Source organism: Jaculus jaculus, chromosome X, assembly GCF_020740685.1.
Source record: "Jaculus jaculus isolate mJacJac1 chromosome X, mJacJac1.mat.Y.cur, whole genome shotgun sequence".
Taxonomy (NCBI): Eukaryota; Metazoa; Chordata; class Mammalia; order Rodentia; family Dipodidae; genus Jaculus; species Jaculus jaculus.
In genome coordinates, this window is record NC_059125.1 from 133,135,405 (window position 1) to 133,155,734 (window position 20,330).

The 20,330-nt window shown below is 42.5% G+C and overlaps 1 protein-coding gene and 1 non-coding gene across 2 annotated transcripts; one reads left to right on the forward strand and one right to left on the reverse strand.

Annotated features, from left to right (window-relative positions):
• Positions 1-3,316: 3,316 nt before the first annotated feature.
• On the forward strand, positions 3,317-10,228 carry LOC101607908 (zinc finger protein 449-like). The gene is made up of 3 exons (XM_012947798.2): positions 3,317-3,676; positions 5,069-5,261; positions 9,399-10,228. The coding sequence occupies exons 1-3, from the start codon at positions 3,317-3,319 to the stop codon at positions 10,226-10,228; spliced, it is 1,383 nt and encodes a 460-aa protein (XP_012803252.2).
• Positions 10,229-12,622: 2,394 nt separating this feature from the next.
• LOC123456839 lies at positions 12,623-12,733 on the reverse strand. Its single transcript, XR_006634717.1, has one exon. It is a non-coding gene; the product is annotated as a U6 spliceosomal RNA (small nuclear RNA).
• Positions 12,734-20,330: the final 7,597 nt, after the last annotated feature.

Sequence of the window (20,330 nt, forward strand, 5' to 3'; positions counted from 1 at the left end):
GAGGACAGTTTAGTCCATTTCTATATTCACCCAGAAGTGAGCTCAGAGTGGAGAGGTAGACACGTGTGGAACTGGTGATCCTGTCTCCCCCTGGCATGCCAAATCCTGACTGTGTCTACATGAACCAGGAGGCTGCTACAGGATTGCCCCATATCCTTTGGTTGGCTCCTGCAGGCACTGAGTAATATGAATTGGGTTTTGGCACTGAACAAAATGCAGAGCTGAGAAAGAACTGGGAGTTCATGTCAGTGTGTGGGACTTGGCAAAGGTCAGATTTGGCCAGACTCTGTGTTGCATCAACACATGGATTCCATCATGAGTAGCGATGGGGAGGCGTTTTATTGACAATGGGTTAAGGGCCTGGCTTCTTCCTGCCTTGATCCGTCCTGAGCCTGATGGTGGGGAGGATTGACCCATGGAACATATGCCCGTGTCAGGCAACAGAATTCCCATGTCAGTAACTGTGGAGAGGAAGAGGAAGGTTAAGTCTTGCATTGAGCCTACCAATGCTCAGGTCTGGGTTCTGACTGGGAGAATGCAGGTGGGGTGGGCTGTATGTTTTGGGGATGTGTGATATGCTCGGAGAAAGGGACATGTGTATTAGTCAGTAGGTGAGACTTGCACGCAGAGAGCTTGACTCAGTCTTGTCCTTGACTGAGTTTCTTATGCAGAAGCCAGGGCTTCTTCAGGGGGAGAGCAATGACTCTGGCGTGTGAGACCTCCTCTGGAAGGACACTGGGGACAATCCCCTAGCCTGTTTTCATTCAACTTTTGCACCGCTCAGGGACAATTGCCACATGCTATTAGTGCCTTCCTTTTTGCAATGCTCTGTTACAATGACACTTGATGACAGGAACATTCAGACGTGCTTGCAGAGAGATCTGGAGTCTTTGGATGAAGGAATGTTGAAGTTTAAAGCATCCATGGAAGGGAACAGAGAGCAACCCTGACCTGGTAGACTAGTGGAAGTTTTTTAGTCAAGACGAAGCAACCTGATGCCTGGAACATATTATTCAAGCACAAAGGCTTTCAGATTAAATCCTGATGCCTTGGTCAAGGAAAACAGAAGCTTCTCAGTTGGTGCTCAGGGAAGACTTTTTTATCCCATGATCAGGGATGATGAAATTCCAGTGGGTTCAATACCGTCTTGTATAATGTCCTGGAGTTAGAACTAACCTGTGCTCACATCACATAAACTTTAAATTATGTGTAGATGACTTTAAAAATTTAATACAGGGGCTGGAGAGATGGCTTAGCGGTTAAGTGCTTGCATGTAAAGCCTAAGGATCCCGGTTTGAGGCTCGATTCCCCAGGACCCACGTTAGCCAGATGCACAAGGGGGTGCCCGCATCTGGAGTTTGTTTACAGTGGCTAGAGGCCCTGGCAGGCCCATTCTCTCTATATATATATATCTGCCTTTTTCTCTGTCTGTCACTCTCAAATAAATTAATAAAAAGTAACAAAAAATTTTAAAAAATTAATACAGGGCTGGAGAAATGGATCAGCAATTTAGACACTTGCCTAAAAAGCCTAAGGACACTGGTTTGATTCCCAGTACCTAAGTAAGCCACATGAACAAGGTGGTGCATGCATTTAGAATTCATTTGCAGTGTCTAAGTCCCTGTCAAGCCCATTATCTCCCTCCCCCATTTCTCCCTCCCTCTTTCTCAAACCAATCAATGAATAAAGTAAAATAAAAAATATATTAAAAATCCAATGCAATCCTCCCTTCTTTCTTCTCTCCCTCACTCTCTCTCAAATAAATAAATAAACAAAATAAAAATAAAAATCCAATAAAGTTTATAAATGTAAATTCTGTAATGTTTTGTTTATCCTCTGCACTGGCTGTAATATAATTACTAGGAAGAAAAGAACTCTGATCAGGTTTTGTACATATGCAAATTGTTTTCTGCAATCTGTGGTTGATGTGGTGCACACTAAGAGAAGTTCAAGGAGATGAGTGGCTCTCAAAGTTAGATTGTGGGACAAGTGATCTCTCTGAACTGTTACACTGGCCCTACAGGGTGCTCAGTGTCACTTCTCTTTGCATAGAAATGGTATTGGAGAGGTGGGGGGTACGGAGAAGTGTTATACCAGGGTTTGGGGGTTCAGGGACATGAAGGTGACTTTAACAGGACTCCCTTCAGAAAAATCAAACAGGAGCTGTTTCAGTAAAGAGGAAACAGGGAAGGAGGGAGGAAGGTTGAGAGGAATAGAGACAGAATGCCATGGCACCAGACAATGTTCTTGAGACTTCAGGAGGCATGCAGATTGCATATACCTCCATGAAAACAGCAGTAAGGTCCCATCGAGACGAACTGAATACAAGAATGTTCAAGGCTAGGGATTCTCTCCTCTTGACCATGTGCTCAGACATACTCCAGGTGACCTTGACCAACTTAATTCTGTCCCCTTAAGTCTCACTCCTCCCTTTCCTCAGGTGCTAACAGCATCTCTCTCCTGCTGAGGTCCTGTGCAGGTCAATTGCAGGACATTTTGACAAATAGCCGGAACCTCACATGGATCCCCCCTGGCCGCTCATGTGGGGTCTCCAGTGCAATTTTTCTCTTAGGAGAGCCACTTGGGAGGCTATGGCGGGAGGGTTTGTGGTCACCAGTGTGATGACACATAGTCTGTGATGAGAGACAGGGAGAGCAGGGATCAACTGACCTTTAGAGCATGCCTGCAACAGAGGTCTTTCTGAAGGCTACTAAGGATGACTCCAAGCTGGAGGGATTTTCAGGTAACTCAACAGCAGTCAATGACTTCTGGCCTCCCATTATTCAGAAATGTGAGTAACTGGACCAGCGCAGAAACTACAGGCCTGCCTATGTGTAGTGGTCTCCTGAAGGTCAGCTTTTCTCAGAGAGCAGGGCTTGCAGCACTGGAGCAGAGCTGCGTGGTGCAGGGAGCAGCACTCTGCAGGATGCATGAGGCTAGGCTGGGAGAGGAGCCATGAACTCTCACTAATGCCCCCTTCAGTGGGCAGCATGGGGCAGAGCCTACTGTGAAGGGGAGGACACACATCTAGAAGGTCACTCGATAGACATGACTCTGCAACCTTTTGGCATCTGGATGCAGAGTTGTACATGTAGGGTTATGTTTACAGAGAAGAGATTTCAACACTTTCCTCTGAGTTTGAACGCTGAAGGCAATGGCTTACCCTTCTTCGCACCACTAGGTGCCTGGCCTCCTTTGTTTCCCATGGATTTCTCTCCTCTCTTGTAGGTGGATCCTCTTCCATGAGTGAGCTCCTAAACAAGCTGGAGTCTGAGACCTGTGGCTCCAAATAAGCTGTAGGCAAATGTCAGGCTCCATGGCTAGAGCCAGCAACCATGCTGCAGGAGCCTCCTTCTTGTTTAGCCAGCTTCCTCTTCGGCAAGATTATGGCGTGCAGTGTGAGGCGGCACGCCAGCGCTTCAGGCAGTTCCAGTACTCAGAAGCTGCACGGCCTCAAGAAGCTTTCCTCAAGCTCTGGGAGCTTTGCTCTCAATGGCTGAAGCCAAAGATGCATTCTGCAGAAGAAATCGTGGAGCTGCTCGTGTTGGAGCAATTCCTGGGTATTCTACCCTCAGACCTAGGGACCACGGTGAGAACGCATGCCCCAGAGGATCGACACAGACTTTTCTCCCTGATAGAAGACCTGCAGGGAGATCGTGGCAGACCAGAGTGGCAGGTGAGAAAACGATGCTGTGGTCTTTGTTCTTAGATGAAAGGGGAACCGCACACAGCTGGGCCGAGACCACACATTGTGTCTCCGTGTCATTCAGCTGAGCTCTCTAGAGTTTTACACAACTTTGTCAATCAGCACGTGATGAGAGGTTCTCCACTGTGTGCGGCCCCAGCACTCTCTATAGTCCACCTATGTGAGCATGAAGAGCTAATGGACTAGAGGCTGGAAAGTCTATAAAGAGAAAGATTTTCACTTATCATACAACACATGCATTGCCAATAGTCATGATTGGGTTTCACCTCACTAGAAGACATAATCAAGTGATGACATGCTTGGGTTTGTACTGTGTTGGGCACATTCAGAATTCAGGCCATGATTGACTCTTGTGGGCAGTTGTGACTTGGTCATATGGTTTCTCCAAGTGGAAGACAAGTCTTGGCAAGCTCAAACAGTCAGCAGTGTGGCCTTCTTTTGATACGCGCACTGGTACATTCCAAGCACATCCAATTTAGCCAAATTTGTTTCCACCTAAACAATAGGAAGTTGCTTTGGTTAGATATTAGATATTTGTGATCTGCATAAGTGTTTGAGAGGGAATTCCACATATGGAAGCATCAAGCAAGCACTCTGCATGGTGATGTTCCCACCACTATCCCACCAAATTCCAGTTGCTTCACCTGTCAGCATGTCTAGAATAGCGCTTGAAACTTCTCTGACCCAGTCTTTGAAGCCTCTGTTCAGGGACGGCATGTCTAACCAAAGGGTCATGGCACACAGTGGAAGTAGTACCAGCTTCCAGCTGAGATTCAGCACCTCTTGATTTTGGGATGTGCGCCCCTCCTAATAATAAGATGCTGGCTTCAGGGCACCACAACCTGCAAAGGAGTCTGCCAGTCTTTCCTGGCTCCCCAAAATAGCCTGCGTGTGTGGTTTCACTTGCTCTGGGTCTTCCAGGCTTGTGTTGACTATATTACTATGGAGGGTCTAGACATATTCTTCCTAGCACTGTCAGCACAGGCCACTTCTGAGTACTCATCACTTGGAATGTGACCAGTGTTTCCGGACATCTGGTGGGAAAGTGGAATGTCACCCCACCTAGGAAGCTTTGGTGTAGAGACAAGAGTAGCTTGAACATCTCACTCTTCCTTGTTGCATGGCTCATGTGCTGAAATTCTGGTGGTATGAAAATGCTGGAATGAATTTGACCTGGTACCTCTACAGTGGATCTTTGCTCTTCATGTGTGCTGATTATGATAGTCTTTAGAAACTTTAACTCTGCATGTCTGGCTCTCCTCCCATGGCTACTGGTTCAGGGCACATTTAGAATGAGATGAGGCTAGCAGTATTTCCACTTGGGTATAGATATTGGAGTTATGGTTTCTGTCTTTCCTCTAGGCCAACAAGGATGATAAACTGAAGGACAAACGTGGGCCAGAGCATCCATTATTCATGCTTTCAAACATCCTCTCTCAGTCACCTACCCTCCAAGTAATGGAACCTGTCACCCACCCCCTTGGCATCCCACAAGCAGAGCTACAGGAGCTGAAAAACTTTGATGATGGCCAACATCATGCCTCTTTGGGCCTTGGTAAGGCGAGGGTATGAATTCTCCTCTTTGTTTTTGTGGGATGTGTTTGGTTCTGACTATCAATTCCTCAATGACATTGGACCCTTGGGTTAATGAAGAAGATTGGTGAGAGGAGGAAGGTGTTAAAAATTCTGCTAATGGGAGGAGTGAAAAATGAGCTTTTAAGGGTATGTCACTGAGAACTTGTTAAAGTAACAGTCATACAGCACTTTTCACCAAAACTGTTATATGGGATAATCTCCTGTGAGTGTTTGCATCCTCCAGTGAGTATTCAGTTGACCACTAAATTTTGAGCTACGAGGTGGTATCCCAAGACCTACAGCCCACAGTTGATTTCATGGCATAAAAGCCTTATTCAGATGAAATACATTATAACGTGCCATCCTCTGCTGATTGGAGAGGGCTCCCTTGCTTACAGGATACAATGACAATATCTCTTTAATTCCCATGCTAGAATCATGTTACTCAGAATGTAGTTCAGTGACTCCCTGTCCCCACTTGGCATAATCCAGGGCAGTTTTTTCTTTATTAACAGGCTGTCCTATTGAGTGCTGCAGACATTCCTTGAGACCTTCTATTCCTGACAGGGCAAGGGGAGTTCTAAAAAGTAATAGAGTGGAGAAAGGCAGCCAGTTCTTGGGGCCCATGAGCCCTTACAAGTCTCTCCCTTTGGCTTTCTTCTACAGTGTTATCCACATACACTGCCCTAGCTTTCCCCATGCTATTGAAGGAACCGTTTCTAGAGTGATCACAATCCTTTCTGTTAGTGCCCCAGGCACAGCAACAAACATGTTGACATTTTCACCAAGCTGTGTAATATTGATGCAACAATGGAGATCAAGAGCATGGAGATCAGTGAGAATAGTCCATGTGAGAAAATAAAAGTGATAAATGAAGGACTTGCACGTATCCTGGTCTTAAGATCCATGTCCCTAGTCATCAGTGCTTGCCATGGATTAACTCAAGTAACATTGTGAGGGCCTGTGAAGAACCAAGCCCTCAGCTAAACGCTGGGAATTCAGGGGTACACAAGGCAGAGAGAAAGTCCCACCTACCTAGCAGCTCACCTTCTGGCAGGCAGTTGAGTCTCCCCATTGAGTTGCATGTGCTGAGGACGAAGGGTCCATAGTGCAGCCCCTAGGAGGGCCAACTCACCAGAGAAGGGTGGCCTCTGAAGGAAGGGGGAAGGACTGGATTGGACCTGTTCAGTGAGCCTTAGTAGTGAGGTGGGAGATGACTATGGGCCAGAGATACAGCATTTGCATAGGGCTGGCTGGTAGAGAAAATGTTGGCATTTATCTGAGCATGTACAATTTGAGTGATCATACATTTCCAGACTGAACTGACAAGTGTGGAATTGGAGCTCAGAACGGAGAAAGGAGCTTGAGACAGATTTCAAGTCAAATTTTGTGAAGGAAGTAGAGGTTGGAAAACAATAAAGCACAACCAACATATTGTAGTCAGAGCTCAGGAGCTATCTTGTCATCAAATACCATTGTGTGCAAATTCAAAGGCTCAGAACCTTGCTTGGGTTCCTTCATTTGCAATGACCATGGTACCCTCAAGAGAACTGGCTTTGAACATTTTGACCCCTTCACACCTGCAGGCAATGTGTTTTCTCACCGCCACATTCCCAGGCTAAGCCCATTTGTAGTGGGATGTACACATTTGAGGGTTGTCACACAGAATAACTAGGACAGGGACAACTCACTAGTGCTTTAGGGGAAACACTGATGTTTTTCATTGTGTGATGCAAACCATCAGATGGTCAGAGGGAAGTTTGAGTTGCAGTGGAGACCTCATTAAGTTGGAGGTTCCAGGAGAGCTGCAGACTCATTGTGGCGATATCCCAGGAGAGAAGGAGGAGTGTGTCAGGCAGCAGCAGCTGCCATGGCAAGGCTACAAAGCCCCTCAGAGCCCACATAATTCCACTGCTAGACCCAGTATTCCCCCTTGGGACTCACAGGTTCATGTTTGCCCTTTTGGGACCCAGGTTTTTTGTTGGTGTTAATCTGCTGTTTCTTTCCATTTGGGAATGTGAATGTTTGCTGTGTGCCACTGTATTTTGAAAATAGAGAGCATTTGGACTTCTGAACACTGTTGTGTCTGCTATAGGCTTTGGGGACACTTGGAGATTGAAAGATGTGTTTTATCATGAGGTGTCCATGAGAATATGGACATAAGTGATGAAAAGTTATGCCATAAAAGCCATGTTTTGATGTCATGTTGACAAGCACTGGGAATGTATGTGGTGGTTAATCTCAATGGTTAACTTCACTGGAACTACATCACCTAGTTGATATATCACAAAGGATGTATTTAGTGAAGGAGGGTCTAGATTGAGATCACTAAGGTGGGATGACCCATCGTAACTCTTATTTGTGGCTCCATCTCAATTGTCTTAGCTTATAGACTATTTGAGTAAACAGGGGAAAGGAGGATGAAGGAATGTCTTAGTTTTCATGGAACTCGCCTATGAAGCTTAAGGTCACATGTTTGACTCTCCAGGACCCATGTACGCCAGACACACAGTAATGCAAATGTGAAAGAATACACATGTGCACAAAGGGCAAATGCATCTGGAGGTCGATTGCAGTGGCTGGAGGTCCTTGCACACAAGTACTCTCTCTCATTCTCACTCTCACGCTAGCATAAAAAAGGTAGTCTGCAGGTCTTGTTGGAGAAAGACCTGAGCAGCATCATTCATCGTCTGTGTCTCCTGACCTAATGTCCCAGCTGGTGTGTGGCTTCATCATTGTGCCACCACACCTTCCCTATCATGATGGATGGTCACCTCAAACATTAGTTCTAACTAAACCATTCCTTCCTTAAAATACTTTAGTTCAGCCATTTGGTCTTCAGAATGAGTAAAGTATACATTAGTGGGCTAGGATCATATAAGTTTGGTTTTATTGAGGTTGTCAGAGAGGAGCATTATGTGATTGTTATTTGACTTACTTTCAAATACTACCACTTAACCTCCTCTGAATCCAGCACATAGAGACCTTTAGAGCTGGTCCAAACCTATTCCAAATCCCCCTTTTTTTAAATTTATTTATTTGAGAGTGACAGACATAGAGAGAAAGACACATAGAGGGAAAGAGAGAGAATGGGCGCGCCAGGGCTTCCAGGCACTGCAAACAAACTCCAGACGCCCCCTTGTGCATCTGGCTAATGTGGGACCTGGGGAACCGAGCCTCGAACCGGGGTCCTTAGGCTTCACAGGCAAGCGCTTAACCGCTAAGCCATCTCTCCAGCCCCCAAATCCCCTTTTGACATGAGCAGACCTTGTTGAAATTATTCATATAACGAAGCTGTTTTCCATCTCTTCACCAGTCTCTGCCTTTTCCTTTCCTGGCTCTATCCCCTCTCCAGACTGTTCCTTCCTGCATTCTGGCAATCAATATGCAAATAACTGAGTCACCAGTTGCCAATGGCATCAGAAGTTGTGCTTGGTGATTAGTCTCTCATGTCAAGATCCATGTGAAACTATGTCACTTGTTTGACTTTAAACCTGGATAGAGTCCCACTCTTTCTACAGATAAGAGGAGACTATCCTTGAAGTGAGTTCCATGGCCTCTTCCCTTCATCAGCTATTTGTTGAAGTTTCAGAGAAAAACACACAGTTTTTGTATGATTATTTGGTGATGTTATCATAATAAAGGAAAATATAGATGTTGAGAGGGTCTATATCAACAACCACAGCCTGAACTCGGAAGCAGCATGTGGTGGTAGGACCTCTTTCTTTCCATTTTCCCTGTGAACAGGACATGTAATACCAAAGCCTCACAGCAATTGACCCTCTGAGATTGACTGAGTAGAGGGACTATTGGATTCCATACATGAAGAACAATCACCAGTTCCCAAGAGAGGTAGTGAACTGTAAGTCCCGGATGAAACAGAGAAAAAGACAGTCTTCATCAGGGTCCAAGGGGGTAGTACCATTTGAGGAGCAGCACCTATTCTTTAAGCATCTTCATTTTCTGTCTGTCTACATTTTCAGTGCAACACAAGACACCCATTGTTTCTACTTCTCTAAGCTTTTTTGATAGCAAGTGGGGGAAACGAAACACATGCATTAAAGCAGAAAGGAAAAAAAAGTGAATAGTGCGATTCAATTTTCTATTTCATTTCCAGGTACCAGTTTCCACAGATGGTATGAACAGCTAGAAATTCCTGGCAACAAAACTCCAAAACACCTGTTGGCTGACTGTCTGGAGCCCATGACCTATGAGAGGCCCAGCCCAGGAGACATTGCTGGGAGCTCCCACCAGGAGCAACCTCTGGGCTCACAACCCCACAAGCAGAAGAGCCCGACTGAGAAAGCTCACTGTTTTGATCAATGTGGTCAGTGTTCTACTCATAAGAAGCAGCTCATTACTCACCAGAAACTCCACACAGGAGAGCCAGTTCCTGGTGGCCCCAGGTGTGGGAAAGGGTCCTTTCAGGGGGAAGATCTCTATGAGCACCAGTATTTTGACAAGGGTCAGAGGCCCTGTGAGTGCTCTGTGTGTACCGAGTCCTACGGTCATGTTACACAGCTTAGTGTGGGCAAAGGAAAGTACGCTAACAGGAAAATATACCACTGCTCACAGTGTAGGAGGAAGTTCGTGTATAGGTCCAGTCTGCAAGCACACTTGAAAACTCACACTCAGGCCAAATCTTTTGAGTGCCTCATTTGTGGGAAGTCCTTTAAATGGCGCTTTGCTATGGTCAGACATCAGATATCACACAATTCAGAGAGGTCATTTGCTTGTGAATATTGTCAAAAATCCTATAAGTATAGGTCAGGCCTGCTGGCACACTTAATTACCCACACGGAGGAAAATGTCCCCAGTGGCAGTTCTTGCAGGCTGGTCCTCAGGAAGAGAGAAGCCTTTGTTGCTGACCAAGCTGCTGCTTCGGGAGCTGAATTCCCCATGAATGAACTTAGCTTCACCGGTCGTGCAGAGGACACAACCCCTTAAGAGCAGCCCCACTATAGTGGACAGGATTGTTTGGGCTCATGTCAGAGAAGACCTGTGCATTTGGCTTTATGTGAAGCCTCCTTTGTCAATTCTAGAATATTCTTCTACCCTTGCCATTGTCTCAAGTTTATTTTTCTGCAGCTAAGCAGATTTTGTTTTACCCTATCATGAATATTGATTGGTCCCAATGTAGCACAGCATAGGCATAGGTAACAACCACATACACTGTGGGGTTTGGCGTTCATTCATAGTGGGGCACCCAATCCCAGTACCCAGATCCATGCCCAGTTGCATTGTGACTGAGTGGGATTTGCCCAGATGAGTGCCTCAGTGTCACAAATAGTGTACATCTCTTCCTGTTCCAATGTCTTTATCTAAATGCTTGAGTGACATGAATATGCTGCCCTGAATTATGATGACAAGCTCTTGACTTGACTGCCTCCTAGAACATGTTAGAATTACTGGCTTCTGTACACATGGGCCCTGTTCTTGTATCATTTGAAATATTTACAAGGTCTGCTTTGACATGACATGTGGACCATGTCAGAGAGACAAAGCCAACCAAATATTTCTATGAAGACTGGCAAAAAGAACCCACACACACACAAAAAAGAATTTGATTATGACATTCACAGTCTACACACACAATCCATACATTGCATGAACAATAATGGCATGGCTAACCCTAACCCTGCCCTCGAGGAAGATTCCATTAGGGAGGCTGTGCACCTTTTCTTTAATGCTGTTGGAAATGATGTCATCAGACACATTGTATCTTCACATGTACCTTGGTCCTGATAAATAAATTGGACTGATAAATAAATTCCCTTGTGGTTTGTGTCCATTTTGATATTCTGAAACACTTATATCCAAGGCTTCACTAAAATTCAGTGCTTCTGGGCTGGAGAGATGGCTTAGCGGTTAAGCGCTTGCCTGTGAAGCCTAAGGACCCCGGTTCGAGGCTCGGTTCCCCAGGTCCCACGTTAGCCAGATGCACAAGGGGGCGCACGCGTCTGGAGTTCGTTTGCAGAGGCTGGAAGCCCTGGTGTGCCCATTCTCTCTCTCTCCCTCTATCTGTCTTTCTCTCTGTGTCTGTCACTCTCAAATAAATAAATAAATAAAATTAAAAAAAATTTAAAAAATTCAGTGCTTCTAATAAGTTTGTAAAATTATTTTTCTTATTTACCTGTTTTATCATACTAAGGAAAATTCATTGTCTGATAATAAAAGATTTTGTCCTAAGATAAATTTATCCTATATTATATTTTGCCAAAATGGTGAAGAAGTAACAAGGAAAAAACCCATAACAATTAAAAATACATGAGGACACAGGCATGGTAACACACACTTTTAATGCAGCACTCTGGAGGAGGAGGTAGGAGGATCATTGGGGGTTCAAACCTAGCTTGGCTTTACAGAGCGGGTTACAGATTAGTCTGGGCTACAGGTAGACTTTACCTAGATAAAACAAAAGGGCTGGACCTAGTGGTGTATGCCATTAATCCCAGCACTTGGGAGGCAGATGTAGGAGGTTCACAGTGAGTTTCAGGCCAGCCTGGAACTACAGAGTTCCCTGGGCTAGAGTGAGACCCTACTATGATAAACCAAAAATAATTTAAAAAATGAATGCCAGTGGGAGATTTTGTAGCTTCCATGATTCCATCTAGGGTTGACACATGGGCTCTCTTTTGAAGTGAAAGAATGTGTCCTTAGTTGTTTACTACTGCTCTAGTAGGGATTAGGCTCATCTCTATGGGAACATTTTTTGCTAAATAATGTGCTTTTGCTAGTATCATCTTAACCATTCATTAAAATTAAATTATCAATTATAATTTACTTTTTCACAATTTCAGTAAAATAATGAACACCAATCTTTTTTCCATTTTGACTTTTTTTAAATTAGTTTTGTACTCAGTAAATACAGTTATGTTGGTACCATTGTTAACCTCCTTCCTGTCCTCCCCCCTCCACAGGGACCCTTCTTGTTGGGGTACATGGGTCGTGCATTGTGGGGTTAGCCATCACCTATGGATAGGAGGAAATGTCTTTGTGTATCATGACCCAAACCTGTGGCTCTGACATTCTTTCCGCCCCCTGTTCTGCAAATTTCTCGAAGCCATGTTGGGTTCACTTTAGGTCTGCTTTAGTGATGAGGTGTTGGGAGCCTCTGTGTCTCTGGATATCTTGTTTGATAGGAGTTGATTGTTCTCTGTGTCTACCTCCTTCACCCTTGTGCTGGTACCAGGTTCAGGAAGAAAACATCACTCTTGCTTATTTCCCCAATTATTCTTAGTTTCAGCTGGGGCTCTTTTGAGGTATGATGGGGTGGTTCTCTCCTTAGGATCTGTGTAAACACTGATCTTAATCTTGTAGTTGTTATGAATTTTCTTTTTTTTTAATATGGAACACTTCACGAATTTGCATGTCATCCTTTCGTAGGGTCTATGCTAATCTTCTCTGTATCGTTCCAATTTTAGTATATGTGCTGCCTGCCGAAGCAAGCACATGAATTTTCTATTAACTGTATTTTTAAAAATTCGATGTGGATTCATGTTGCTTTTTTACTGTAGCAAAATTTTAACTTTTTGTCCATGCATTGTTTGAAAGAGATGATATGACAAGGTGTGTTTTATATGCCCTGTGTGCATGATGGGCTCAGGTAATTGATTTCCCTGTGAATCCTGGCCAGAATGGAGCTAGCTAGCTGTGCAAGGTTGCTTCCGGTGAAAAGCACCTAGGTGGAAATTGTGGACAGGGGTAATTCCATCCTCCGGTAAGCGGGGGCGCCACGTTGTCTGTCAGCGTGCAGTGCACCTGCCCTTCTGGCATCCCTGTTCTCACTGCCCTCCAGATATCATTTCCCGTGAGAAAGTGGATCATCAGCAGCGGCGTCGGCAGCAGTGAGGAAAGGAAGCGCACTCGTGGGTCTGTCTGTCTTCCCTCAACAAGTGCTTTCAGGTAGGTGGGTTGGGCAGCTTTGGTAAGTGTTATTTTATTTGGTGCCAGTGTGAAAAGACGCGTGTTGGCTGTGGAGTTGTATAGACAGTGGGGTTCTCTCTCCCTTGGGGAGGGAGGAAGGGAGGGAGGCCCAATGGGAATCCCGGCTCCATTCCTAACTAACTAACTAACTAAATAACTAAATAACTAACTAAATAACTAAATAACTAACTAAATAACTAAATAACGGTTGTTCCTGGAGGCTGTGTGGAGGCGGCCACCATGTTGCTGTGAGGCTTCCTGGCAAGCCTGTAGAGAGCCCTGGTGACTGCTGTCTACACACACGGCCTTCCTCCTCCTCCTCCTCTCCTTCATACTGCCTGACCATGCCTCGTATATGGGGTGGGTCCTCTGTTGACTTCCACATACTTCAGCATCAGAGGCTCACTCAGGGCTGCAGTCAAGGGGAGATGGAGTGTTCCCTGGGATACGAAAGACAAACAGACAAGCAGGCAGGCAGACAGACAGACAGACAGGGCCTGTAGGTGCCCTTTACAGCTCTGTACAGCAAAAAGTAGATGCAAAATATCAAAACTAGTAATGATCAAAGAGAGAAAGAGGCAGAGAGAGAGAGAGAGAGAGGAGAGTGGTTGTGCCAGGGATTCTAGCCACTGCAAACGAACTTCAGACGCATGCGCTCCCTTATGGATCTGGCTAACGTGGGTCCTGGGGTATCGAGCCTTGAACCAGGGTACTCAGGCTTCACAAGCAAGCGCTTAACTGCTAAGCCATCCCTCCAGCCCAAAACCTGAGTGTTGCAGTCCGGTTCACATTGCTGGTAGAAATCACCCAACCAAGAGTAGCTTCTGGGAAAAAGAGGTTTATTTTGGCTTACAGGCTCGAGGGGAAGCTTCACGATGGCAGGGGAAAACGATGGCATGAGCAGAGGGTGGACATCACCCCCTGGCCAACATAAGATGGACCACAGCAACAGGAGGGTGTGCCAAACACTGGCATGGGGAAACTGGCTATAAAGCCCATAAGCCCGCCCCCAACAATACACTCCCTCCAGGAGGCGTTAACTCCCAAATTTCCATCAGCTGGGAACCTAGCATTCAGAACACCTAAGTTTATGGGGGACACCTGAATCAAACCACCACACTGAGTATTTTTGAAGGTACAGCATATCCAAGGATGCACGTGGATGGGGCCATGCACTTCATTTGTTTTGAACCTATTACACTTAGAGCTGAGCACAAGTTTCTTATACAATTTCATGTACCTTCTCTCTCATTTCATCTTCATAAACTTGCATCAGAGATCAAGAACTTGATATCGTATCCTTTGCCTTTGCAGTCCCAAAATGTCTGTACATAGGATGTGACTGGGATTATTTACTCAAAAAAGATTTAAGGGCTAGAGGAATGGCTTAGCGGTTAAGGCATTTGCCTGTGAAGCCAAAGGACCCAGGCTCAATTCCCCAGGACCCACATAAGCCAGATGCACAATGGCCACATGCATCTGGAGTTCGTTTGCAGTGGCTGGAGGCCCTGGTGTGCTCATTCTCTGTCTGTCTCTCTTCTTTCACTCTCTCTGTGCTTGCAAATAAATTAAAAGTAAAATTTAAAAAAATTTGAAAATATTTTCTTAAAATGATTGTGAATTGTTATTTACTTTCACATAACCTTCAAAGACAACTTTTATATCTGCTTTTGCTGTTTATGTTGACAAACATCTAAATGAACCTTAAAGAATTTATTTTGTTAGGAGTTTACCAAAATGGCTTACATAATCTCAAATGTCTTTGTTTTCTTTTCCATACAGTAAGTAATCCTAGGATAGAAACCACATCGTCAGAAAAAGTTGGTGATGTGAGGTAATATTTTGAAAAGAAATATTTGCTTATTGAAAAAAGATACTTCAAGAAAAGTTTTTGTGGTTTTCAAATAATTAGAGTATATACAATACATGTGTGTCAAACATCTTCTAAGTCAAACCTAATATATTATGAACCCTTAATTTAAAAAAAGTTAATCTATGAGAGCATACTTTAATAGATGCACTATATGGCTTTATAAGAACTTCAAAGCATATTTGTGTTTACCATCATAGATTTTCTTAACCTTTGCTATGATAGAAAAAGGAGAAGTAGTGCTTTTAAAAAAAATATTTCATTTATTTATTTGAGACACACAGAGAGAAAGCAGAGAGAGAGAGAGACAGAGAGAGAGAGAGAATGGGTATGACAGTGCCTCCAGCCACTGTAAACAAACTAGATGCGTGTGCAACCTGGGGCATCCTAGCATACATAGGTACTGGGAAATTGAACCTGGGTCCCTATGCTTCACAAGCAAGCACCTTAACCAGTAAGACATCTCTCCAGACTAAAGATAATGTTTTTTGACAGTGTGACTTTAAAGAAATTTTAGAGACAAGGAATAGAAAAATACAAGCAATATCTTGTTGAAATTGAAAGTGGAAAATAATTTGATAGCCAGCAGTCACTTTCCACTAATGCAATAGAAGTATAGTTGTAAATATTCTTGAGTATCAGTTCTGTGAGATTCGCCGGGAGACAGAATCCTAGCAATGCTTACTAGGAGACAATTGCTGGCTTGCCTGCCGGACAGCACTCACTGTAAATCACAGGCTGGCCTCAAACTGTAGAGCAGTTGCTTCAGCCTCCCGGGTGCTGGATGACAGGCACAAGCCAACTTCATCAACTGAGGACACAATAATCTGTAGGAGGTTAATGTATTTCTCCTGTATAGGGGTTAGTCTTATCACCAAGTTTGTTTTTTTTTTTTTTTTTTTGGAAAGTTTTGCACCATTTTATAGTGACAAACTTCTTTATAATCTGCTACATGTATTTGTTATTATGAATGCTAAAAGTATAATCATGTAGTAGTGCAGATACATCATGGTTACTGACAGGTAGCTATTGCAGAAAGGCTCCTGTTTAGCGCATAGTATTTTATGTTGTTATTATTATTATTATTATTATTATTTGGTTTCTCGAGGTAGGGTCTCACTCTGGTCCAGGCTGACCTGGAATTAACTCTGTCATCTCAGGGTGGCCTTGAACTCATGGCAATCCTCCTGCCTCTGCCTCCCGAGTGCTGGGATTAAAGGCGTGCGCCACCACACCCGGCTGCACATAGTATTTTAAATATAACATGTTTGTGAACACCTCACTATACATAGGAGTAAAAAATGTCTTACAAGAGCTGGAGTGATGGCTCAGCAGTTAAGAAGCTTGCCTGTGAAGCCTAAGGACCCTGATTCGATCTCTCTCCATATCCCATGAAAGCAAGACACACAAAAGTGACCCAAGCACAAGGTCATACATGAGAACTAGGTGGCACAAGTGTCTGGATCTAAATTGCATGGGCTAAGACCCTGGCGTTCCAATTTCCTCTTGTTCTCCTCTCTCTCACTCTTGCTTTTGTTATCCCTAAAAATGTCTTATAGAATCTCAATAAAATCAAATAGTAGCTGCAGAAAACTGAGATAGCTTTGTTTTTATTGGCCAAAATATACTTTTATACAAAATCCTGTCAGACCATTGAAATGGATTAAATAATCCCCAAAGAACATTTAGTAATTATGCATGTGCATTCAAGTAGCAGTGATGCCCTCTCGTGAACATAGTAAATTAAATCTAGGCATACACCCACCTTCATTAATAGATAGAACATCCAAACAAAAAACTTCACTAAAGAATTTAAGTATTTTTCAATAAATTATCAACATTTAAAGAGAAAAGATTCTTTTTATCTCTTTTGTTTGTGTTTATGTAAGTCTGTAAAGTGTGGAGAGGAAGCAAGTGAAAGAGATTGAGAGGTTATTACACCAAACTTGACAAAGTAACTAGACTTGAACAATACACAGCCAGCTAGAGGTAGCAGAATTCTACAGAACTCTCAAGACCAGAAGAGAGTGCATTCATATTTGATGCACTTGAAACATTCTTCAGGATAGAGCATAAAATAGGCTGAAGCTTTGTATTCAAGGATGAAATTGATCTTTCTGATCATTTGGTGTCTGCCCTCCCAAGTGCTGGGATTAGAAATATGTGATACCTTATTTGATTCTTTAATGCAGTACTGGGGTAAAACATATATGTATGCTTCATGTATGATAGGCAAGTGCTCTACCAACTATTGAGCTGTATCTCCAGACTTTCATGGATCATAGTGTTTTTTAACAAATAGTACTATTTCAGTCTTTTTTGATTCTGAATTTTTTTGGCATGTATGTGTGTTTATGATGTGTGTATTTATGTATATGTGTGTTTTTTGTGTGAGTCCACATGTGGTTGTATGTTTACATTCATGTGTTTGTGTATGTGTGTTGATGCAAGAGGTTAATGTCTTCTTCTGTTGTTCTTTTTATTGATTCAAGGTATCTCACTGAACCCAGAGGTCATCCATTAGACTCATCTAGCCAGCTAGTTAGCTAGCATTCATGAAAGATGCCCCTACCACCACCTCTACCATCCTGAGATGATAGGCATGGGCTCACATGCCCAGCATTTTATGTACTTACTAGACCCTCACATTTGTCCAGCAAACATAGTAACAAATAAGCGTTTCTCCACCTGTATTGATTCTTAAAAAAAAAAAAAATTACCTGTGACCAGAGAGAGAGAGAGAGAGATTGATTATGGATTGGCACACCAGAGCCTCTTACTGCTACAAAAGACCTCCAGAGACATGTGCCATTTGTGCCTCCAGCTTTATGTTTGTTATAGCGCAATAGATCCCAGGCTATCTGGCTTTGCCAGAAAATGAATTTATCTGCTGAGCTACCTCCTAAGCCCGGATTCTTTTTTTTTATTTTCAACTTCCATAATTGTAGACAATAACCCATGCTTAATTCCCTCCCTCCCCCTATTTTCTCCTTTGAAACTCCACTCTCCATCATATCCTCTCCCACTCTCAGTTTCTCTTTTACTTTGATGTCATCATCCAGATTCTCTTGTTATTATTGTTAAAGAGTCAGCACTCTTTTTTGATAAATATTTTTATTTATTTATTCAAAAGGAGAGAAAAAGGAGGGGAGTGAGAATGGGTATGGCAGAGATTTTATCTGCTGCCAACAACCTCCAGATGCATGCTTCACTTTGTGCATTCGGCTTCACTTGGGTACTGTGGAATCACATCTGGTCATTAGGCTTTATAGGCAAGACCCTTAATCACTAAGCAATCTCTCTAATGCATTATTTTTTTTCTTAATTGACTACTTTTGGGTGTTTTATTTAATTATTTCTACCAGTAATTTATCTGTATGAACCCTTTCAGTAGGAAATTGTTGTAAATTTAGAAATATGTTGCCTGCCGGGCATGGTGGCACACGCCTTTAATCCCAGCACTCGGGAGGCAGAGGCAGGAGGTTTGCCATGAGTTCTAGGCCACCCTGAGACTCCATAGTGAATTCCAGGTCAGCCTGGGCTAGAGTGAGACCCTACCTCGAAAAACAAAAAGAAAGAAAGAAAGAAAGAGAAAGAAAGAAAGAAAGAAAGAAAGAAAGAAAGAAAGAAAGCAAGCAAGCAAGCAAGCAAGCAAGCAAGCAAGCAAGCAAGCAAGCAAGCATGGCCTGGAGAGATGGCTTAGCAGTTAAGGTGCTCTTCTGTGAAGCCTAAGGACGCATGTTCAATTCTGCAAATCTCATGTAAGCAGACGCACAAAAGTGAGGCTAGCGCAAGGTCGCACATGCCCACTAGGTGGTGCAAGTGTCTGGAATTCCTTTGTAATGGCCGAGGGCCTGTAGTGCCAATTCTCAATCTCTCTCTCTGTCTCTGTTTCTCTCTTTCTTGACTCCCAGCCAAAAAATATATAAATTTTTTAAATATGTAGCCTTTATTGACTTGCTAAATCATGAAGAAATTAAAGTCCCATTGGTTTTATTTGTTCATTTTATTATCACTAAAATTAAAAATGATCTTTAATTTGGAAAAGCAATTCTGAGACAGAATTGTCTATTTCTTATCCAGAATATATTTCACATATGTTTCAAATTTCAAACATTTTTGACTTGGATATTTCATTGACTTTACTGGTTGAACTTCCTTGGTCTGAAAATCTAAACTTTCAAGTGCTATAAAATATGAAACCTCTGGGGTATCATGGTTGCTCTGTTTTAAAATTAATTTTAAATATATTTGATACTATTGGAAGAGCATTATCCAATTTATATTCCCTTAAACATGTGTATAGTAAATACTTATCAACAACACTGTATTGTTTTCTTTTCACATGAGCTTACAAGTGGCAGGATGCCTAACAGCATTTTCCTCCATATTAAGAGTTTGTTAAATTTCATTCCTATCATCTCCTGTTTCTCATTTCTGCTTGAGCCCTTAAAATCCAGTGGCCCCCCTTCCACTTTTATATAGCAGACAGCATCAGATGTTTATGAGTATTTATTTTCATTACAGCTGACATTAACAAGGCTGTTATTTCTAAGAATGGCAGTTGTACTGAAGCTTCTTGCAAGGCTGATGACCAAGAAATCAAAAAAGTTTTCAAACCTGAACAAGAGCAAATGTAAATTTGTTTCTTCTTTACATCCATGCTTATACCATTGTACTGTATGTATGTATGTGTTTATGTGTGTGTGTACATATATATATATATATATATATATACACACATACATACACATATATGCATAGTATATTATATATACTATATATTATATATAGTATATATATAATATATATTATAAATATAAATATAATATAAATATATTTTATAAATATAAATTATATATATATTATATTATATATATATATATAATATACTATGTATGATCCAGAAAATAAGGTGAGAAAAGATAGATATACCAATTATTAATTTTCTGAGGCATTATTTTTGACAATATAACAAAATATTTATATTATAAGTAATTTGCTCATTTTAAAAGACTTAGCTCTTTATATTGAACCTTTGCTGTGTCTAAATAGGGAAAAACTTATTGATATATTTGTACTTGGAAGTCATTTAGTGTTCCCATCAGAAACTATATTCTGTAGAGGAAGTAAAAAAAAAACTATGTGGAGATAAAATGAAGCTTCTGGAAAATTGAGAGATATGACAAGAGGTTCTTAATATTCAAAAGCCAAAAGTTATAAGATATGAGAGGACTGTATGTTATGTTCTTT